Source organism: Muntiacus reevesi, unplaced genomic scaffold (genome assembly GCF_963930625.1).
Source record: "Muntiacus reevesi unplaced genomic scaffold, mMunRee1.1 SCAFFOLD_98, whole genome shotgun sequence".
Classification (NCBI taxonomy): Eukaryota; Metazoa; Chordata; class Mammalia; order Artiodactyla; family Cervidae; genus Muntiacus; species Muntiacus reevesi.
Genome location: NW_027077871.1, coordinates 333,035 through 356,742, shown reverse-complemented (window position 1 = coordinate 356,742; position 23,708 = coordinate 333,035). Strand labels below are relative to the sequence as shown.

The 23,708-nt window shown below is 39.8% G+C and overlaps 1 protein-coding gene across 2 annotated transcripts in view; it reads left to right on the top strand.

Annotated features, from left to right (window-relative positions):
* Positions 1–23,708, top strand: part of CACNA1B (calcium voltage-gated channel subunit alpha1 B) — a 216,504-nt gene that overhangs the window by 25,389 nt on the left and 167,407 nt on the right. For both annotated transcript variants that reach the window (XM_065917065.1, XM_065917067.1), the window contains exons 4-5: positions 21,775–21,866; positions 23,147–23,299. In XM_065917065.1, the coding sequence (XP_065773137.1) occupies positions 21,775–21,866; positions 23,147–23,299 (245 nt within the window). The remainder of the gene's footprint in view (positions 1–21,774; positions 21,867–23,146; positions 23,300–23,708) is intronic.

Sequence of the window (23,708 nt, the reverse complement as noted above, 5' to 3'; positions counted from 1 at the left end):
AACTTATATGCCCAGAACATCATGCAAAATGCAGGGCTGGATGAAGCACAAGCTGGAATCAAGATTGCTGGGAGAAATATCAATAACCTCAGATATGCAGATGACACCACCCTTATGGCAGGAAGAGAAGAGGAACTAAAGAGCCTCTTGATGAAAGTGAAAGAGGAGAGTGAAAAAGTTGGCTTAAAACTCAACATGCAGAAAACTAAGATCATGGCATCTGGTCCCATCACTTCATGGCAAATAGATGGGGAAACAATGGCAAAAGTGACAGACTTTATTTTCTTGGGCTCCAAAATCACTGCAGACGGTGACTGAAGCCATGAAATTAAAAGACGCTTGCTCCTTGGAAGAAAAGCTATGACCAACCTAGATGGTGTATCAAAGAGCAGAGACATTACTTTGCCAACAGTGGTCCATCTAGTCAAAGCTATGGTTTTTCCAGTAGTCATGTATGGATGTGCGAGTTGGACTATAAAGAAAGCTGAGTACTGAAGAATTGATGCTTTTGAACTGTGGTGTTGGAGAAGACTCTTGAGAGTTCCTTGGACTGCAAGGAGATCCAACCAGTCCATCCTAAAGGAAATCGGTCCTGAATATCATTGGAAGGACTGATGGTGAAGCTGAAGCTCCAATAGTTTGGCCACCTGATGTGAAGAACGAACTCATCGGAAAAGACCCTGATGCTGGGAAAGATTGAAGGCAGGAGGAGAAGAGGACAACAGAGGATTAGGTGGTTGGGTGGCATCACAATTCAATGGAGATGAGTTTGGGTAATCTCCGGGAGTTGGTGATGGACAGGGAGGCCTGGCATGCTGCAGTCCATGGGGTCACAAACAGTCACACATGACTGAATGACTGAACTTGAACTGAACTGAAGAAGGCTCTTGAGAAGTAGATCCTGAGAGAGAATCTTTTTCTCTTTCTCATTGTATCTACATGAGATGATGGATATTAACTAAGCCTATTGAGGTAATAATTTTACAATATATGGAAATCAAACCATTGTTCTGTATGCCTTAAACTTTTATAGTGATGTATGTCAATTATTTTTCAATAAAACTGCAAGAGTATTAACATTTTTAAGATTCAGCTGATGAAAATTTATATGTATACATTTTGCAGTTCTAAAAAAAATTAGTTTTTTAATTGAAGGATAATTGCTTTACAGAATTTCGTTGTTTTCTCCCAAATACCAACATGAAGTGCACACATGCCCCCTCCCGTCTCCCACCCGCCCACCGTCTGGGCTGTTACACGGCCCTGGTTTGAGTTCCCTGAGCCACACAGGAAATTCCCGTGGACTCTCTATTCCACCTGTGGTGATGCAGGTTCCCATGCTGCTGGCCCCATACGTCTCAGCCTCTCCTTCCTCCCCCGCCCCTGCTGTGTCCATAAGTCTGTTCTCTGAGTCTGTTTCTCCATTGCGGCCCTGCAGATAAATTCAGCAGTTCCATCTTTCTAGATTCCGTATGTATTGTTATTTATCATTTTCTTTCTGACTCACTTCACTCTGTATAATAGGCTCTAGGTTTGTTTACCTCATTAGAGCTGACTCACATGTGTTCCTTTTTGTGGCTGAGTAATATTCCATTGCATATATGTACCACAGCTTCTTTACCCATTCACCTGTCAGTGGGCATCCAGGTTGCTTCCATGTTCTAGCTATTGTAAATTGTGCTGCAATGAACATTGGAGAACACATGTCTTTTTCAGTTTTGATTTCCTCAAGGTGTATATGCCCAGATTGCTGGGTCATATAGTGGTTTTATTCCTAGTTTTTTAGGGACTCACCATACTGTCTTCCTTAGTGGCTGCATCAATTTACATTCCCATCAACAGTACAAGAGGGTTCCCTTTTCTCCACACCCTCTCCAGCATTTATTGTCTGTAGACTTTTTGGTGATGGCCATTCTGATTGCTGTGAGGTGACATCTCATTGTAGTTTTGATTTGCATTTCTCTAATAATGAGTGATGTTGAGCATCTTTTCATGTGTTTGTTAGCCATCTGTATGTCCTCTTTGGAGAAATGTCTGTTTAGGCCTTTTTCCCTCTTTTTGACTGGATTGTTTGTTTTTCTGGTATTGAGTTGTATGATCTGCCTGTATATTTTGGAAATTAATCTTTTGTCTGTTGTTTCATTTGCTATTATTTTCTCCCATTCTGAGGGTTGCCTTTTCACCTTGTTTATAGTGTCCTTTGCTGTGCAAAAGCTTTTTAAGTTTAATTAGGTCCTTCTTGTTTATTTTTGTTTTTATTTCCATTACACTAGGAGGTGGGTCATGGAGGACTTTGCTTTTATTTATGTCATCGAGTGTTCTGCCTGTGTTTTCTTCTAAGAGTTTTATAGTTTCTGGTCTTACATTTAGGTCTTTAATCCATTTTGAGTTTCTCTTTCTGTATGATGTTAGGAAGTGTGCTAATTTCATTCTTTCACATGTAGCTGTCCAGTTTTCCCAGCACCACTTATTGAAGAGGCTGTCTTTGCCCCACTGTATATTCTTGTCTCCTTTGTCAAAAATAAGGTACCCATAGGTGCATGGGTTTATTCCTGGGCTTCCCATCTTGTTCCATTGGTCTGTGTTTCTGTTTTTGTGCCAGTACCACACTGTTTTGACAACTATAGCTTTGTCTGAAATCAGGACGGTTGGTTCCCCAGCTCCATTCTTCTTTCTCAAGACTGCTTTGGCTATTTGGGGTCTTTTGTGTTTCCATATGAATTGTAAATTTTTAAAATTATAGTTTTGTGAAAAGCGCCATTGGCAATTTGATAGGGATCACATTGAATCTGTAGATTGCATTTGGTAGTACAGTCATTTTCACAATATTGATTCTTTCAACCCAGGAACATGGACTCTTTTTCCATCTGTTTATGTCATCTTTGATTTCTTTCATCAGTGTCTTACAATTTTCTGTATACAATTCTGTCTCCTTAGATATTTTATTCTTTTTTTTTTGCAATGGTGAATGGGATTGATTCCTTAATTTCTCTTTTTGATTTTTCATTGTTAGTATATAGGAATGCAAGTGATTTCTGTGTATTAATTTTGTATCCTGTGACTTTGCTAAATTCGTTGATAGCTCTAGTAATTTTCTGATAGCCTTTTTAGGGTTTTCTATGTATAGTATCATGTCATCTGCAAACAGAGTTTTACTTCTTTTCTGATCTGGATTCCTTTTATTTCTTTTTCTTCTCTGATTGCTATAGCTAGGAATTCCAAAACTATGTTGAATGATAGTGGTGAGAGTGGACACCCTTGTCTTGTTCTTGATCTTAGAGGGAATGCTTTCAGTTTTTCACCACTGAGAATAATGTTTGCTGTGGGCTTATCACATATGACTTTTATTAAGTTGAGGTAGGTTCCTTCTATGCCCATTTTTGGAAGAGTTTTTTTTTTTTTTTTTTAATCATATATGGGTGCTGAACATTGTCAAAGGCTTTTTGTGCATCTGTTGAGATGATCATATGGTTTTTATCTTTCAATTTGTTAATATGGTGTATCACATTGATTGATTTGCATATACTGAAGAATCCTCGCATCCCTGGAATAAACCTGACTTGATCATGGTGTATGAGCTTCTGATCTATTCTAAAATGAGATTCATTTTTTTACTTTCTCAGAAAGCCTTGGTATAGAGTTGAGCTGTCATCTCTTTAAATGTTCAAATTTTCAGAAAAGTGAATGAAAAAAAAAAGAATTTATAAGAATGGAATAGATCTAGACAAATGGAGGAATTTGTCTCTATTTCAAATTGAATTCTATTTGCTAGAATTTTGCTGAGGACTTTTGCATCCGTGTTCATCAGTGGTACTGGCCTGTAATTTTCTTTCTTTGTGTTGTATTTGCCTGGTGGTGGCATCAGGGTGATGGTGGCCTCGGAGAATGAGCTTGGAAGTGTTCCTTCACCTGCAGTTTTTTGAACGTGTTTCAGAGGGACAGGCGTTAGCATGTCTCTAGATGTTTGATAGAATTCACCTGTGAAGCCATCTGGCCCTGGGCTTTTGTTTTTTGGGAGATTTTTGATCACAATTTCGATTTCAGTGCTTGTAATGGGGTTGTTTATAATTTCTTTTTCTTCCTGGTTGAATCTTGGAAGATTGAACTTTTCTAAGAATCTGTCCGTTTCTTTCCGGTTGTCCATTTTATTGCCTTATAGTTGGTAGTCTCCTATAATCCTTTATATTTCTGCATTGTCTGCTGTAACCTCTCCTTTTTCATTTCTAATTTTGTTCATTTGATCCTTTCCTCTTTTTTCTTGATGAATCTGGCTAAAGGTTTGTTAATTTTCTTTATCTTCTCAAAGAACCAGCTTTTAGTTTTATTAATCTTTACCATGTTTCTTTCATTTCTTTTTCAATTATTTCTGCCCTAATCTTTAAATTTCTTTTCTTCTGTTAACTTTGGGGTTCTTTTGTTCTTCTTTCTCCAGTTGTTTTAGGTGTAAAGTTAGGTTGTCTATTCGATGTTTTTCTTGTTTCTTGAGAGGATTGTATTGCTATAAGCTTCCCTCTTAGAACAGCTTTTGCTGCATCCCTTAGGTTTTGAGTTGTCGTGTTTTCTTTGTCATTTGATTTTAGGAGTTTTTTTATTTCTCTTTCGATTTTTTCAGTAACCTGTTCATTATTTAGAAGTGTATTGTTTAATCTCCATGTGTTTGTGTTTTTTACAGTTATTTTCTTGTAATTGATATCTAGTCTCATAGCATTGTTGTTGGAAAAGATGCTTGATATGGTTTCACTTTTCTTAAATTTACTGAGGTTTGATTTATGACCCAAGATGTGGTCTATCCTGGAGAAAGTTCCATGTGTACTTGAGAAGAAAGTGTATTCTTCTGCATTTGGATGGAATGTCTGAAGATATTAAAAGCAGCAAGGGAAAAGCAACAAGTAACATACAAGGGAAAACCCATATGTTTAAAAGCTGATCTTTCAGCAGAAACTTCAGGCCAGAAGGGAATGGCAGGATATATTTAAAGTACTGAAAGGGAAAAATCTACAACCAAGATTACTCTACCTGGCAATGATCTCATTCAAAATTGTTGGAGATATCAAAAGCTTTACAGACAAGCAAAAGTAAAGAGAATTTAATACCACCAAACCAGCTTTAAAACAAATCTTAAAGGGACTTATATAGTAGGAAACACAATAGAAGAGAAAAATATACAAAAACATGTGCCAAACAATTAAGAAAGTGGCAATTCACTTTCAGTCAGAAAGTGGCAATTTACTCTCAGTTCAGTTCAGTCGCTCAGTTGTGTCTGCCTCTTTGTGACCGCATGGACTGCAGCACACTACTCTTCCCTGTCCTTCACCAACTCCCGGAGATTACCCAAACTCATCTCCATTGAATTGTGATGCCACCCAACCACCTAATCCTCTGTTGTCCTCTTCTCCTCCTGCCTTCAATCTTTCCCAGCATCAGGGTCTTTTCCGATGAGTTCGTTCTTCACATCAGGTGGCCAAACTATTGGAGCTTCAGCTTCACCATCAGTCCTTCCAATGATATTCAGGACCGATTTCCTTTAGGATGGACTGGTTGGATCTCCTTGCAGTCCAAGGAACTCTCAAGAGTCTTCTCCAACACCACAGTTCAAAAGCATCAATTCTTCAGTACTCAGCTTTCTTTATAGTCCAACTCGCACATCCATACATGACTACTGGAAAAACCATAGCTTTGACTAGATGGACCACTGTTGGCAAAGTAATGTCTCTGCTCTTTGATACACCATCTAGGTTGGTCATAGCTTTTCTTCCAAGGAGCAAGCGTCTTTTAATTTCATGGCTTCAGTCACCGTCTGCAGTGATTTTGGAGCCCAAGAAAATAAAGTCTGTCACTTTTGCCATTGTTTCCCCATCTATTTGCCATGAAGTGATGGGACCAGATGCCATGATCTTAGTTTTCTGCATGTTGAGTTTTAAGCCAACTTTTTCACTCTCCTCTTTCACTTTCATCAAGAGGCTCTTTAGTTCCTCTTCTCTTCCTGCCATAAGGGTGGTGTCATCTGCATATCTGAGATTATTGATATTTCTCCCAGCAATCTTGATTCCAGCTTGTGCTTCATCCAGCCCTGCATTTTGCATGATGTTCTGGGCATATAAGTTAAATTAGCAGGGTGACAATATACAGCCTTGATATGCTTCTTTCCCAAATTTGAACCAGTCGTTGTTCCATGTCTGGTTCTAACTGTTGCTTCTTGACCTGCACACAGATTTCTCAGGAGGCAGGTAAGGTGGTCTGGTATTCCCATCTCTTTAAGAATGTTCCACAGTTTGTTGTGATCCACACAGTCAAAGGCTTTGGCATAGTTAAAGCAGTAGTAGATGTTTTTCTGGAATTCTCTTGCTTTTTCTACATTCCAACAGATGATGGCAATTTAATCTCTGGTTCCTCTGCCTTTTCTAAATCCAGCTTGAACATCTGGAAGTTCACGGTTCACATACTGTTGAAGCCCGGCTTGGAGAATTTTGAGCATTACTTTGCTAGCATGTGAGATGAGGGCGATTGTGCGGTAGTGTGAGCATTCTTTGGCATTGCCCTTCTTTGGGATTGGAATGAAAACTGACCTTTTCTAGTCCTGTGACCACTGTTGAGTTTTCCAAATTTGCTGGCATATTGAGTGCAGCACTTTCACAGCATCCTCTTTTAGGATTTGAAATAGCTCAGCTGGAATCCCATCACCTCCACTAGCTTTGTTCATAGTGATGCTTCCTAAGGCCCACTTGACTTTGCACTCCATGTACTCCTAGAGCCATGTCTGGCTCTAGGTGAGTGATCAAACCATCATGGTTATCTGGGTCATGAAGATATTTTTTGCATAACTCTTCTGTTTATTCTTGCCACCACTTCTTTATATCTTTTGCTTCTGTTAGATCCATATCACTTCTGTCCTTTATTGTGCCCATCTTTGCATGAAATATTCCCTTTGTATCTCTAATTTTCTTGAAGAGATCTGTAGTCTTTCCCATTCTACTGTTTTCCTCTATTTCTTTGGATTGATCACTTAGGAAGGTTATCTTATCTCTCCTTGCTATTCTTTGCAACTCTGCATTCAAATGGATATATCTTTCCTTATCTTCTTTTACTTTCACTTCTCTTCTTTTCTTAGCTATTTGTAAGGCCTCCTCAGACAACCATTTGCCTTTTGGCATTTCTTTTTCTTGCGAATGGTTTTGATCATGGCCTCTACAATGTCACGAACCTCCATCCATAGTTCTTCAGGCACTCTGTCTATCAGATCTAGTCCCTTGAATCTCTTGTCACTTCTACTGTATAATCGTAAGGGATTTGATTTAGGTCATAACTGAATAGTCTAGTGGTTTTTCCTACTTTCTTCAATTTAATTCTGCATTTGGCAATAAGGAGTTCATTATCTGAGCCAGCTCTCAGACTTGTTTTTGCTGATTGTGTAGAGCTTCTCCATCTTAGGCTGTGAAGAATATAATCAGTCTGATTCCAATATTGACCTTCTGGTGATATCCATGTGTAGAGTCTTCTCTTGTGTTGCTGGAGAGGGTGTTTGCTATGACCAGTGTGTTCTCTTGGCAAAACTCTGTTAGCCTTTGCCTTGCTTCATTTTGTACTCCAAGGCCAAACTTGCCTGTTACTCCAGGTATCTCTTGATTTCCTACTTTTGCATTCCAGTCTCATATGATGAAAAGGACATCTTTCTTTGGTATTAATTCTAGGTCTTGTAGGTCTTCATACAACTATTCAACTTCAACTTCTTTGGCATTAATGTTTGGGACATAGACTTGGATTACTGTGATATTGAATGATTTGCCTTGGAAATGAACAGGGATCATTTTGTCATTTTTGAGATTGCACCAAGTACTGCATTTCAGACTTTTTTGTTGACTGAGGGCAAGAACATGGCAATAGGAGCATATTTAGCAATAATTACTTTAAATGTAAATGAATTACATGCTCCAACCAAAAGACACAGATTGGCTGAATGGATTAAAAAAACAGGACCCATATATATGCTGTCTACAAGAAACTGACTTTAGACCTAAAGACACATAGAGACTGAAAGTGAGAGGATGGAAAAATGTATTCCATGCAATTGGAAATCAAAAGAAAGCTGGAGTAGCAATCCTCATATCAGATAAAATAGACCTTAAAAAAATATTGCAAGAGATAAAGAGGGACACTACATAATGATCAAGAGATCAATCTAAGAGGAAGACATAACAATTGTAAATATCTATGCACTTCACATAGGAACACCTCAATACAAAAGACAAACACTAATAGACATAAAAGGAGAGTTTGACTGTAGCACAATAATAGTAGGAGACTTTTTTTACACACACCAATGGACAGATCATCAAAACAAAAAATTAATAAGGAAACACAAATGACACATTTTGCAATTTTTAACAATTACTTTCAAGGAGACTCTAAGTGGGCTTTTTATTCCATTTCATTTGCTTAGTTAATGTAAAGCATTTAATATTTCATTTATAAATTTATTCTAACTTGATCTTCCTAAGTATTGTATATCCAGCATATTAGACTGTAAATATAGTGAATCATACATTTGCTTAAATGTTTCAATACTTTTTAGAAACTTATGAAGTTTTCAACTTGAAATCACACATCTAAATCAATTTTCCCATTACACTTAAAAAATTAGAATCACAGGGCTAATGTGATGCTAAACTCAACCCCGTTTAGCATGTCGATATGTTCTGATAAGTTCTTTTAATTGTAATACTGTAATAACAATGCAGAAAATTTGATTTCCATAAACATTTATGTGTTTGATTCTGATTCTCCCTGGGAGTACCGCATTGCTGATCCACTGACGAAGCTGTCATCTCAGAATGAACAAGGCTGAATTTCCGTCCCCTGTGGCCGAGCTGCCTTTGCAGAGAAATTTCCTGGCGGTTGAGGACAGACCCTCCCACAGCATCGAAGCCCAAGGCAGGGCCTCTCACACAGGCTCTCAGGCTGCCGTTGGGTTGTGATTACTCCACCTGGCTGCTTACATCATTTGGGTAGCTTTTGTGTTCTTGCGTTTCTTCATATCGTGGACATTCTTGCCTGGGTCTGAAAATCTTAGAGTTCCTAAAAGACAAAGAGTTGTTTTCCTGTCTCACAGGCTGTGACAACACTGACGTGGCAACGCCAGTTTGTGTGTCGCACGTGACCTGGCAGCGTGGCTTCTCAGGTCATTTTTCTGACATGTCTGGGTTGTGATGACCCCGTGTGTCCTGACGCCTGGGAGACAGGAGCCACAGGCCCAGGAGAGATGGCTTTTCCTTCTGCGTGGCTTATCTCCCCCTGGGAATGGCTGTGGAGGTCCTCCACCGCCCTTCTCTGGCAGATCGTCCATGTCTTCTGAGGGTAGCTCGCCCATGTGTTGTTTAAAGTGTGCGTTCCCCTCCCTCGCATCTCCCTGTAGGTTGGCACCTAGCTTCAGAGATTTCTCTTAGAGAAATAAAGCATTACAGATACAACTGAAGTCTTCTGATTATAATCCCTCAACCAAAATCTCTTCTCTTTATCTGTCCTTCATTTTACCTTCCGATGGAAACAACAGATCTGTGTTCATTATTCAGTGCATGTGTGTGTGTGGATTGCAGAGAGAATTCCAGCTTTTACTAAATGTGTCCATATCCATAAATAGCATGCAGTCTTGTTTGTGTGGTTTTAATTGTATGAGTGTATATATGTGTTTATGCATAGATATATAATTGTTTCACAGCTTGCCTTTTTACCCCTTCACATTGCTTTAGGCATTTTCATGTTAATACATGTAGTTTACTTAATTTTATGTGCTCATCGCATTTCACTACAGTCATGCTCCATCACCAATGTTTTCTGTCTTTGTGTGATAAGCAGTAGGTGATTCCTGTTTTTCATTATTGCAGACAAGTGATGCAACGAACATGCCTGTATACATTTCTGCAAACATTTGTGTGGCAAATCTAGTCTGTATGTTCATTTAAAAATTATCTAGAAGTGGCCACATGCTCTCCCTAATGATTCTACAGTTTTCTCTTCTGCCAGCTGAACTGTTGCTTGGCATCACCAGCTTAACACTATTTGCTAAGTGGAGGATGTGAAATGATATCTCTGTTAGTTTAATTTGAATTCCCCTGACTGGCAGCGGTTTTGAACATCTTTTCTCTTTTGTTATTTGCTTATTTTTCCCATAGGTGATTTGTATTTTTCGTATGAATTCATAGGAATTCTTTATATATTTTGGAAACCAGTTCTCTGTCAGTTTTTTTCATTGCAAACATTTTATTTTCACTTTCTCTGTATCTTTTGTAGTATAAATTTTATTATAGGCAGATTTATCAGTGTACCACTTTATGCTTTGCCATTGTTACGTGTTCTTTAAAATCCTTCCCTACCTCATACTTGTAGATATGTTACAACATGATTTTGTTTTGTTTTTCCAAAGTTCTAAAGTTTGCTTTTTGCACTTAGGCCTACTTTTATTTGACAATTTAAGAAATCATGACAAAATACACGTAACATAAAATTGACCATATTATTCATTTTTAAGTATGTAGTTCAGTCGTATTAAACTTACTCATTTTATTGAGCAGCTATAACCTCCATCCATCTCCAGAGTTTTTTTCATCTTGAGAATGTGAAGCTCTGTCCTCATTAAATAAGCCCCATCTCTCCCTCCCTGCAGACCCTGACAGCCACGATTCTACTTTCTGTCTCTATGATTTTCACTACTCTAAGTATGTCATTAAAGTGGAGTCCTGCAGTATTTGTCTTTTTATGATTGGCTTATTTTCCTTAGCATAGTATCTTCAAGGTTCACCTAAGTTGCATTATATTAGAATTTTCTTCCTTTTTAAGGCTGAATAATATTTCAGCATGTGTATATAACATATTTGCTTCTCCATTCATCCAATGAGGACATGAGTTCCTTTCATGTTTCCGCTCTTGTGAATAATGCTGTTGTGATTCTGGGTGTAACAAATAAGTCCCTTTAAGACCCTGTTTCAGTTCTTCTGGGTTATACCCAGGAGAGGAACTGCTGGATCATATGGTAATTCTATTTTCACTTCCTGAGGAATCACCACAGTGTTTTCCACAGTGGCTGCCCCATTTTACGTTTCCATCAATAATTCACAAGGGCTCTAGTTTCTGCACATCCTACCCAACACTGTTGTCTTTTTATTTTTTTAGTAGTAGTCATCCTAATGGGTGCAGTTGGTATCTTATTATAGTTTAGACTTGCATTTCCCTAATAACTAGTGATGTTAAGCACCTTTCCTTGTGCTTAATGGGTACTTGTATATCTCTTTTTTGACGAAATAGCCATTCAAGTCCTTTGCCTATTTTTAAATTGAGTATTTTTTTGTTGTTGAGTTGTAGGAGTTCTTAATATATTCCAGATATTAATCTCTGATTAGATAAATGATTTGTGAATATTTCACCCCATTCTGTATCTTGTCTTTTCACTCCTTTGATGTACAAAAGTATTAAATTTTATGAAGTCCAATTTTTTGTGTTTTTTAATTGCTCAGGCTTTTGGTGTCATTTCCAAGAAATCATTGCCAAATTCAATGTCATAAAGATTTTCTCCTATATTTTCTTCTGAATGTTACAGATTAAGGTATTACATTTAGATCTTTGATCCATTTTGAGTTGCTTTTTATATATTGCATAAGATACAGGTACAACTTAATTTTTTGCAGGAGGATATCCAGCACAATTTGGTGAAGAGACTTATCTTTTCCAGACTGAATGGTCCTGGTATTCTTTTTGAAAATCGATTGACTGTGTATATGAGGATTTGTTTTTGGGTTATTATTCTATTGTTTTGGCTACCCAGAGTCCCTTGAGAGTCCATATAAATTCTAGGATGAGTTTTTTTGTTTCTTCAAAGAATGTCGTTGGAACTTTGATAGGGTTTGCTATAGGTTGCTTTGGGTATTGACATCTTAACAATATGGTTTTCCAATTTATGAACAGGGATGTCTTTTTCCCTTTTTTAAGAATAGGTTTGTTTATTTGGCAGCATTGGGTCTTAGGTGTGGCACGCAGGGTGTTTGTTGGGGCCTGCAGGTGCTTCTGTTGCTGCCCACAGGCTCTCGGTTAAGGCGCAGGCTCCCCTAGTTGCATGTAGGCTCCAGAGTGCACGGGCCCAGCGGCTGCATTGCACAGTATGTGGGATCTTAGCTCCCCGAGCAGGGAGTGAACTCAAGTCCCCTGTGTTGGGAGGTGACCACCAGGGAAGTCCTGATGCGTATGGGATGTCTTTGTTTAGTGTTCTTTAATTTTCTTCACCATTGTTCTGTAGTTCTTAGTGTCTTTCACCTCCTTAGTTAATTTTATTCCTAAGTATTTTATTCTTTTTGGTGCTGTTGTAAATGGATTTAAAAAAATTTCTTTTTAAGTTGTTCATTTTAAGTGTACAGCATACAACATATTTTTTGTGTTGACTTCATATCTTAAAACTTTGCTGAGTTCATTAGTTCTGGTAATTTTTGGTGGATTTTCTACAAATTATGATTTTCTACACATAAAATCTCGTGGGTTTTTCTTTTTTGGGATTTCATTGAATTTGTAGATTAATTCTGGGAAAGGGACATCTGAAGATGTCAAATTGTCTCATCTATTGATGTGGTTCATCTCTATTATCCCTTTCTTCTTCAAGAATGTTTTAGGACTTTTATTATCAAGATATTACATTTATTTTATTGAGCCTATTCCTAGATACTTTGTAGATTTTGTTGCCATTTTAAACAGTATTTTTATGGCAGCTTTATCGAGATGTACTTCACATGCCATAAAATTCATACTTTTAAGTATACAATTCAGTGATTCTCAGTATGGGCATAGAGGTGCACGGCCATCACCACTAATTGTAGAGCATTTTTGTTACATGGAAAGGAGTCCCATATCCATTAGAATAAGAGATTTAAAATTTCTATTTTCTAATTATAAATGAAAATAATTTATTTTTGTATATGTATTTGGTATTTCATAACCCTCCTAAACATTAGGTTCTAATAGTTTTTCTGTGCTGTTTATGCTTTTAGATCTTCTATGTAGAAATCACAATCTCTGTGAATAAGACAGTTTGTTTCCTCCTTCCTAAAGTTATATATTTTATTTCTCTTTTGTGTCTTTTTACCTTGGCTAGGACCTCTGTATAATATAAATGGTATTTTTGTGTTATCCTTGAATGTAAGCAGAAATCCTCCTCATGGTTTTTATTAGACACCTATTGTCATTTTGGGCTTTCCCGATGGCTCAGTGGATAAAGAATCCACCTGCAATGTGGGAGACCTGGTTTCGGTCCTTGGGTCAGGAAGATCTCCTGTTGGAAGGCATGGCGACCCACTCCAGTATTCTTGATTGGAGAATCCAAAATGGACAGAGGAGCCTGGTGGGCTGCAATCCACGTGGTTGCAAAGAATGGGACATGGCTGGTGACTAAGCACAGCACACATTGTCATTTTAAGGAATTTTCTAATTGTAATTCTTTTTAACATGAATGATACTGAAAATGTTTCACTATTTCAAAAATTTTTAATTGGAGGATAATTGCTTAACAATGTTGTGTTGATTTCTGCTGTACACCATCGTGAATCAGTCAGAAGTATACATCTGTCCCTCCCTTTTTAATCTCACTCCCATCCACTCCCATCCCTCCACTCTGCATTGTCACAGAGCACCAGGCTGAGCTCCCTCTGTTATGATACTGAAACTTTATCAAATAATTTTTCTGAAAATTTTGACGTGATTGTATGATTTTTATTTTTAGTGTGGTGGACTGCATTAATAGGTATTCTACTATTGAGTTATTCTCATGACAGCTCATTTGGTCATTATACGCTTATGCTCTTCAATATGTACCTTTGAATTTTATTTACTCTGATATTTAAAATTTGTGTTCATAACTGAGATGTGTATAAATTTTTCTTGTCCTTTTCCAGTCTTTAAAAATTTTTTATTTTTTTAAAATTGAAGTTTAGTTGATTTACAATGTTGTGTTAGTTTCAGGTGTATGGCAAAGTGACTCAGTTATACATACAGGTATGTCTATTTTTTTCAGAATCTTTTCCTTTATAGGTTATTAAAAAATACTAAGTATAGTATGCTGTGCTAAACAGTAGGTCTTTGTTGGTTATCTATTTTATATGTAATCGTGTATATATGTTAATCCCAAACTCTTAATTTTTCCTTCCCCCCTCTTTCCCTTTTGCTAACCATAAGTTTGTTTTCTATGTCTGTGAGTCTATTTTGCATAAAAGTTCATTTGTATCATTTTTTAAGATTCCACGTCAAAGTGACATCATATGATATTTGTATTTCTCTATTTAGTTTACTTCACTTAGTACGATAATCTCTAGGTCCATCCTTGTTGCTATGAATGGAATTATTTCATTCTTTTTATAGCTGTGTAATATTATATTGTGTAAATATATAACATCTTCTTTACTCATTCATCTGTTGATGGATATTTAGGTTGCTTCCATGTCTTGGCTATTGTGAATAATGCTGCTATGAATATTGGGGGGGTGCATGTATCTTTTTAAATTATAGTTACAGTCTTGATATCAAGGTTATACTTTAATCATAAAATGAGTTGGGAGCTTCTCTTGTATTTTTGTTCTTGAAACAGTTTGTATAATGTAGAATTATCTCTCCTCTGAATGTTTGTAGGGACACACTTGTAAAATTGTCTGGATCTGATATTCTGACGAGGAAACCTGAATCCAAAGTAATTCTTCTAAATGGTTTTGGAAGGCAAAAATTCTAAGATAACTCCAAGACTCTGGTCCCTGCCTGCCCCCTGCAGTCATCTCCCCTTGAATGCGGGTAGATCCTGCGGGTATGATGAGATAGCACTCCTGCGATTAGGCTATGATTAGGTTTGCCTCTGAGTTAACCCAAAGGGAGATTATTTGGGTGGGACTGGCCTTATCAGATGATTCCGTTAAAGACACTTTTCTTGCTAGAGTCAGACTGGTTAGGAGTGTGAGAGGGGCCGTCGAGGAGGCAGGTGGCAGGACCTGAGAGTGAGTGGCCTCCGAGGGCGAAGCGGTGCCTGGATGGCTCCAAGGCAAGGGCCTCTGTTCCTGCTGCAAGGGAGAAAGCTCTGCCGATGGGCCGGGGGCGCTGCAAAGTGCCCCTTTCCCTAGCTGAGCCTCCCAATGAGGATGCAGCTGGCCGGCCCCTTGACCTCAGCCTCGTGAGGCCCACGGCAGAGAATTTAGCCACATGTGCCTGACTTCTGGCTCACAGAACTGTGAGTTGATAAAGGGGTGCTGTTCCAAGTCACTAGGTTTGGGATAAGTTTTTACAGAATAGAAAACTAATATAATTGTTCATGGTTTATTCAGATTTATCTACTCCAGCTACTTTTGGTAATTTGCCTTTCAGGGAGATATATCCATTTCATCCAAGTTTTAGCTTCTATTGGCATAAAATCATTAGTAATATTCTCTTGTGATTCTAAAAACTCCTGTCTGTAGTTGTGTTCCCTGTGTGTATGTACATTCATATGCACGTGTATGTGTGTACACACGTATGCACATATATGAGTGTACATGTGTGCACACATGCACACACTGTGTGTATTTGTTTATGTGCATATCTGTGTATGTATGCGTGTGCACACTCTCTTTTTCTTGATTATTCTTGAACAGGCCAGAAGCCTGTTCATTTTATCAAACTTTCAAGGACTCAGCTTTCTGTTATTTCTCTATTTTTTATTTTCACCATGTCTATGATATCCATTTTTATACTTTTTCTAAATTTACTCTGCTATTCTTTTCTAAGACTCTTGAGACATAGCAATACTTGGTTTATTAATTTTTAATCTTTGAAAAACAAAATCAGTTAAGTTTATCAATTTTCCCTAAGGCATCACTTTGCTTGAACCCTACATGTTTAATATGTAGTGCTTTTGTTGTTGATGAGTCTAAATATTTGGTAATGTCTACTGTTACTTCTTTTATTAATGAGTTATTTAGTTGTGCATTTTGAAGCTTTCTGTAATGCAAGTTTTCTTTTAAAATATGTTTTTATAGTAGTACTCTTTGTTGTTGTTCAGTCACTCAGTTGTGTCTGACTCTTTGGGACCCCACGGACTGCAGCATGCCAGCCTTCCCTGTCCTTCACCATCTCCCAGAGCTTGCTCAAACTCATGTCCATTGAGTCGGTCTTTCCATCCAACTATCTCATCCTCTGTCATCCTCTTCTCCTCCTGTCTTCAATCTTTCCCAGTATCAGGGTCTTTTCTAATGAGTCAGCTCTTCGTATCATGTGGCCAAAGTATTGGAGCTTTAGCTTCAACATCAGTCCTTCCAATATTCGAGTATTCAGGCTTGATCTCTTTTAGGATTGACTGATCTGATCTCCTTGCAGTCCAAGAGACTCTCAAGTCTTCTCCATGCCACAGTTCAAAGGCATCAGTTCTTCATTGCTCACTCTTCTTTATGGTTCAACTCCTCATATCCATACATGACTACTGGAAGAACCATAACTTTGGCATGATGGACCCTTGTTGGCAAAATAATGTCTCTGCTTTTTTAATATGCTGGCTAGGGTTGTCGTAGCTTTTCTAAGGAGCAAGTGTCTTTTAATTTCATGGCTGCAGTCATTGTCTGCAGTGATTTTGGAGCCCCCCCAAAATAAAATCTGTCACCGTTGCCATTGTTTCCCCGTGTGTTTGCCTTGAAGTGATGGGACCAGATGCCATGATCTTAGTTTCTTGAATGTTGAGTTTTAAGCCAGCTTTTTCACTCACCTCTTTTACCTTCATCAGGAGGCTCTTTAGTTCCTCTGTGCTTCTGCCATAAGGGTGGTGTCATCTGCATATCTGAGGTTATTGATATTTCTCTCAGCAATCTTGATTCCAGCTTGTGCTTTATCCAGCCCAGCATTTCTCATGACATACTCTACATATAAGTTAAATAAGCAGGGTGACAATATACAGCCTTGATGTGCTCCTTTCTCAATATTGAACCATTCTATTGTTCCATGTCCTGTTCTAACTGTTGCTTCTTGACCTGCATACAGGTTTCTTAGGAGGTGGGTAAGGTGGTCTGGTATTCCTGTCTCTTTAAGAATATTTCAGTTTGTTGTGATCACAAGGCTTTAGTGTAGTTAGTGAAGCAGAAGTACATGTTTTTATGGAATTCTCTTATTTTCTCTGTGATCTATCGGATGTTGGCAATTTGATCTCTGGTTCCTCTGCCTTTTCTAAATCCAGCTTGGACATCTGGGAGTTCTTGGTTTGTATACTATTGAAGCCTACCTTGGAGAATGTTGAGCATTACTTTGCTAGCGTGTGAGATGAGTGCAGTTGTGCAGTAGTTTGAGCATTCTTTGGCATTGCCTTTCTTTGGGATTGGAATGAAAATTGACCTTTTCCAGTCCTGTGGCCACTGCTGAGTTTTCCAAATTTGCTGGCATATTGAGTGCAGCACCTTCACAGCATCGTCTTTCAGGATTTGAAATAGCTCAGCTGGACTTCCCTCACCACCACTAGCTTTGATGCTTCCTAAGGCCCACTTGACTTCACACTCCAGAATATCTGGCTCTAGATGAGTAATCGCATCATTGTGGTTATCTGGGTCATTAGAATCTTTTTTTGTATAGTTCTGTATATTCTTGCCACTCTTCTTAATCTGTTCTGCTTCTGTTAGGCCCATACTGTTTCTGTCCTTTATTGTGCCCAACTTTGCCTGAAATATTCCCATGGTATCTCTAATCCTCTTGAAGAGATTGCTAGTCTTTTCAACTCTAGTATTTTCCTCTATTTCTTTGTATTGTTCACTTTGCATTTTCACTTTGCATTTGTTGTATTATTATTTAATTGCATTAGTTTAATTGCAGAGGTGCAATAATAAAAGTCACTAATTTTTTGAAATTTGCTGAGACTTCTTTTGTGATGTAGCATATTTTCAAAGCTATTCTTGTGTACTGTAAAAATATATATTTTCTATTTTTTTAGGAACTCATTTTCATGTAAAACTAGATAGATTCTAGTTGATAGATAGGTAGATAGATAGATGAAGAAATATATGGAAGAATAGAAGACAGAACAATAAAATGATCAAGGTGCTAATTCTGTTGTAATCGTGCACAGCATTATTGCACTTTGGTGTTTAGTCCTTCAGATTCTTTTGAGAGCTTTGCAAGAATCTTTCACCAAGTTGGAGGAGTTTTCATTTTTTCTTTTTCTGTTTTGATTTTATGATGTTAGATGCATAAAAATTAATGATGATTGCATTCCTTGGTGTAATTTTGTTTTCATTATTATGTATTATGTTTCTCTTTACTCTTAATATTGTTAATATTGTTTTTGCTTTAAATTATATTTTTTCTTTAGTATTATATATCAGCTTCATTTCCTGTACCATTTACTTAGTATATTCTTTCTAAAATTTCTTATTTTCAACATTTCTGTATTGTTTTCAGGTATGTCTTTTGTAAGTAGCATATGTTTGGACTTTCAAAAGCCCCAATCTAATAGTCTATGATTTAATAAGAAATTAAAATTCATTTATATATTTTATGATATATTTGGGCTTAATTCTAATGTCTTATTTTACGTTTTCTTTTTATATTCCTTCTTAGCCTTTTTTGAGGAGTCTTTGTCTGATTTCTGTAATTTGACTAAATGTTCTTTATTATCTGTTCCCTACACACCTTCCCCCTACACCGCCCCCTCCCCCCGGCTGGTTCTGAAATAGACTGTATTTCTATCCGTTTACTAGATGTCCTTAATTTTTAAAAAAATTTATTATTACAATTTTGTTTGTTGTGGACCATTTTTTTGTCTTTATCGAATTTGTTACAATGTGGCTTCTGCTTTATGTTTTGGTTTTTTGGCCACAAAATTCGTAACTCCCTGACCAGAGGTCGAACCTGCGCCCTCTGCGTTGGAAGCTGAAGTCTTAACCACTGGGCTGCCAGAAAAGTCCCTGAAGCTTTTAGAGGGAGATTCATCGCTGCACATGAGTCTGCGCCTCCAGGCGGCTCAGTGGTAGAATCCGCCTGCCAAGAAGGAGACACAGGTTCAGTCCGCAGACTGGGAAGATCCCCAGGAGCAGGAAATGGCAAACCATCCCAGTATTCTTGCCTGGGAAGTCCCATGGACAGAGGAACCTGGTGGGTTACAGGTCGTAGGGTTGCAGAGAGTCAGACATGGCTGAGCACGCACACACGCGTACATCTGTTTAACACGGAGGACAGACAGTTATAGCCCCACTGCCTGGCAGTCTGTGCTTATAAATAACATTTTTATTGGAACACAGTCTTGTCCATTCATTTACATGTTATCTCTTATGCTACATGGCAGAGTTGAGTGGTTGTAACAGAGATCTTATGACTCACAAAGTCATATTTACTACTGGCCCTAATGCAGTGAAGAATGATTTAACCTCTGTAACATAATCTGATGCAACTATACGTGGAACAACCCCTTCTGTAAATAATTTTGTTATTGCCTAGGTTGTTAGTTTTGTGTGTAGAAAATAGTGAAAAATTGGACATCATAATTTAAAAAAATCAATGAGTAGTTAATTACTTAAAAATTATTTTCTGTACCTACCATTGTTCTTATATACTGTGCTTTCCCTTTGGGTTCAGTTCCTGTGTTGTTTTACCAAGGATCCGGAGTGACGACTTACTGAATCTATGAAAATATGTTTATTTTGCCATCACTCTTCATTCAGAGTTTAGCTTGGTATAAGGTTCTAAGAAGTCAATTATTTTCCTGCTGCTTTTTGAAGGTGTTACTTAGTTGTCTTCTAGCATATTTTCTCTCTCTCCCTCTTTTTTTTTCCTGAGGTGATGTTTTCTCTCCTTTTAACTATCATTTTTCTCCCCTAGGTATTTCATCTTTCTCTTTGGTAGCCTTTAATGCTTTCTTTTTATGCTTGATATCCTGTAGTTACTCACACCATTTCTAGTTGGATGTATTTTATTTATCTGATTGTACCCCTAATACACTTTAAATTTGAGAAATCAAGTCTTTAATTTGGGAAATTTCTCATCTGTTATCTCTTCAAATGTTGCTTCTTCACCATGTTCCCTCTATTCTCTTTTTCTGGAACCCACATGTGATGTGTGTTAGGTATATGGTTTAACCTCTGTGTCATTTCATTTCTTCCATTTTTTTCTTTGTCTTTCTGTTGTTTGTGAGTGATTCCTTAGTACTGTTTCCTAAACCATTAATACTCTCCAGCTATGTCTCCAGCTTAGAGTATGATTATTATTCATATTATTTAAATAAATGTTTGTTTTTTCCAAAAGTTCTAGCTACTATCTTCCAGTAGTTGAATATCCCTCTTAGTATTGGATTTTCTCGTGTGCTATGGAATTTTGCTTTGAGTAGATTTTCTTGTTGCCCTTCTTTCCTTCCCCTACCGTTTCATTTCATTTTACCCCGGCGGCATCTCACATGTCATTCCTTACTGCTGTGTCTCTAGAGTGGGGGCAGCGGGGCAGGCGGCAGTGCTTTTTCACTGAGCGTCCAAGACTTTTTAAAGGTACAGTCAACGGGATTGTAGGTGGATTGGATGTGGAGTGTAAGAGAGAGAGGAGTCACGTGGGAAGCCTTGGTTCTGGCTTATGTAACAGTTGACTAGTGCTCTTCACAGAGAGCGGGAAACACTGCGGGAGGAGCAAGGTTGGGAGAAAGAATAAAAAATTCTCTAGTCGCCATCATGTAACAATTCTGAGCTTAAAAATAATACATACTTTAATATTTGCATTAGAGTTTTAAAAAGTATTCTTTAGTTTTAATAATGTTTGATATGCTTTTTTTTTGCTATCCAAGTGGAAATGTTGAAAAAGGCAAATGGATGGACATACGAACCCAGAGTTCCAGATTTGAGTTAAAGATATAACTTAGGGAGTAATAAGCTTTCAGTAGTATTCAAAGCTATTGGGTGGATTCTGTATGGTTTGAGCCCTGACGCATTCAGGTTTTCAGTCTGGTAGAGGGGGCAAAGGTGACAAAGGGACTCCCGGGGTGTAAAGAAGAAAATGAGAGAGTTGACCAGTGGGCAAGAGAAGAAACCATTTATAGGAGACTTAGCTATTGATATTGGCAAGAAGGCTTGACAAAACACTTTAGTGGAATGGTGGGAGTGAGAATGTAGTTGGACAAAGCTGAAGAGAGGCTGAAGAGTTAACAGTAGGAGACCAAGGATTGACACTTCGAATGCGTTTTGGAGTGAAGGGAGCAGAGAAGTTTGCTGGGGTAGGAGGCAGATACGGAGTTTTCTGTTTTGTTTTAAGATGGGAGACACTGGGGTATGCTTTTATGCTAACGGGGTTTTCTGAGCCCTCCGTTCACCCTCTCCACTCTGCACTCCTGTGCTCTCCTGTGGGAAGCGTGGAGGCCCCGTGGCATCTGTGGCCCTGTGTCCAGAAGTCCCTCCAGCTCATTCTTCTGCTCTCAGTATCACCACCGCTCATGAGGCAACTTGGAGAGCAGCTGGGGTTGCTTGGGGACATGGTTCAGGCTAGGACTCAATTCAAGGACAGATTCAAGGCCGGGCCAGGGACCAGAGACCAAATGTTCCCTCGGGTGATGCCCGGAAGGATGGTCATGCTGGTAAGACCATCACTAACATTACTGGCGAGGATGTCTGAATTCAGTTCCTGGCCTCCCCTGCCTGGTGCTCTGGTGCTTGGACAGTGGGGGACACAGGCATGAAGGTGTCGATGCTCTTGGAGGACAGGACGTGGGTGGTGGGAGGGGCGTGCCCTCTTCTCAACACCATGCAGAAGCCCTTACTTCCCGCTTGTCTTTGTTCCTGCCAGGATCCTCGCCACAGCTGGCACTGACTTTGACCTGCGAACGCTGCGGGCTGTGCGTGTGCTGAGGCCCCTGAAGCTGGTGTCTGGGATTCCAAGTGAGTCTGGCGAAAGCAATCAGGCCCAGCCTACCTGGACCCTGACCTTGTCCCCTACCCCTGCCACAGCCACAGTGAGGCCCTGACCTCTGGACCCTCTGGTGACTCTGAGCTTGCCACCCTTAGCCCCAATGAACCAGGCTTGAAGAAGGCAGAAGTGGCCCTTCTCCAGTCTCTCCCATCTCCTTGAAAGACTAGAGGGTAACCCAGCTTCCTACATGGAAGCTTTGCTCCTCTCACACCCTTTGCTGTATTTCCAGCTCTTTGCTTCTTTTCCTGAGGTTAAAGGGCAGATGAGAGATGAACCAAGGTGGTGGGGCAGGGAATACATTCAGAGGCTGCAGAGGGCCATCTGTCCTGGCTCAGGCTAGGCAGGGCTGTCGAGACCTGTGACCCAGTTAAGACATGCTCCAGGACTGGGCGGCTTAAGAGGCCATGTGAGGGCAGAGGGTGGCCAGGCTGCCTTGAGTGGTGACCGCCTGGGCCCCTGTTCCTCCAGGCCAGTGGAAGTTTGGGTTTCCTTCAGGGTGGGAGGCAGGCCTGGAGCTGTGTCACCCGAGCCCGCTGCAGGGAAGACCGCTGGTCGGCTCTCTGTACTGCCCCGAGACCCTGCCAGGAAGAGGTTCAGGCCTGTACCCAGGAGCGAGCTCAAGGCTGGAGGTGGGGATTGCTGCCCTGGCCTGGACATACTCATGCCCTACAGTCAGTGGTAAAACCCTCCTTAAGAGTAGGCCCCCTGCTTTCCTTTCCCTCAGGAGTGGGTCTGTCAGGAACTCCTGTTTTTCATTCCCAGCATCCCCTGCTCTTAGTTCCCATGATCCTCTGCTCTTCCCTTCCAGCATCCCCTGCTCTTAGTTCCCAGGATCCCCTGCTTTCAGTTCCCAGGTGTCCCTCGTCTTTCCTCTCAGGCCTCTCCACGTTTGCTCCACCCCGAGCCCTCCACAGACTGAGTCCTCGTCAGTACTTCCTACTGATACCCCCACGCACTGTTCCTCTCTCTAACTGGGACTCTGCTCAGTCCACTCCCCCACCTCAAGGAGGCTCCGCTCTACCCCGTGTGGGCACTCACTGTTCTGTCCTGCTTCCCCACCACCCCCTCTCTGTCCCCTGCTTTGAGGGCCCAACCCTGTCCTCTCGCCTCAGGAACGCTCATTGCTCCACACTTTGCCCAGGACTCTCAGCACTGCCTCCCCAGGCCTTGCTGTTCTGTCCATACCCCAGCCCACTCCCTGCCCTGACCACTGTGCTCCTGACCTGCCTGCTTCGCCTGCTCTGCCCAGGTTTGCAGGTGGTGCTCAAGTCCATCATGAAGGCCATGGTTCCACTCCTGCAGATTGGGCTGCTTCTCTTTTTCGCCATCCTCATGTTCGCCATCATTGGCCTCGAGTTCTACATGGGCAAATTCCACAAGGCTTGTTTCCCCAACAGCACAGGTGAGGCCTTGAAGTACCCGTCGGACCCAGAGAAGGACCACAGACTCATTCGTCCCGGAGAGATTCACTGTTCTGGGCCCTGAGGGGGCCTTCTAGGTGCTAGACAAAGGAGGTGGACACAGGCAAGAATCTGATAAACACAAACACACGAAGTAATTACAGAAATTACTGCAGTAACTTCTAGGAGGGAAACAAGAAAGGTATCTAGAATAGAATGATTTGGGGGTCTGTTTCACAGAGCATAGCCTGGGGAGGCCTCTGTCGGGGTGACAGTTGGACGCGACCTGAGTGTGGTGACAGCGAGCCCATTCAGCAGCCTGCTGGAGGCTCCGGCCACAATACTAGCAAGTGTGAAAGGCCAGAGGGAGAAGCAGTGAGTGCAGGGGCATCATGTGGGTTCAGGCCATGG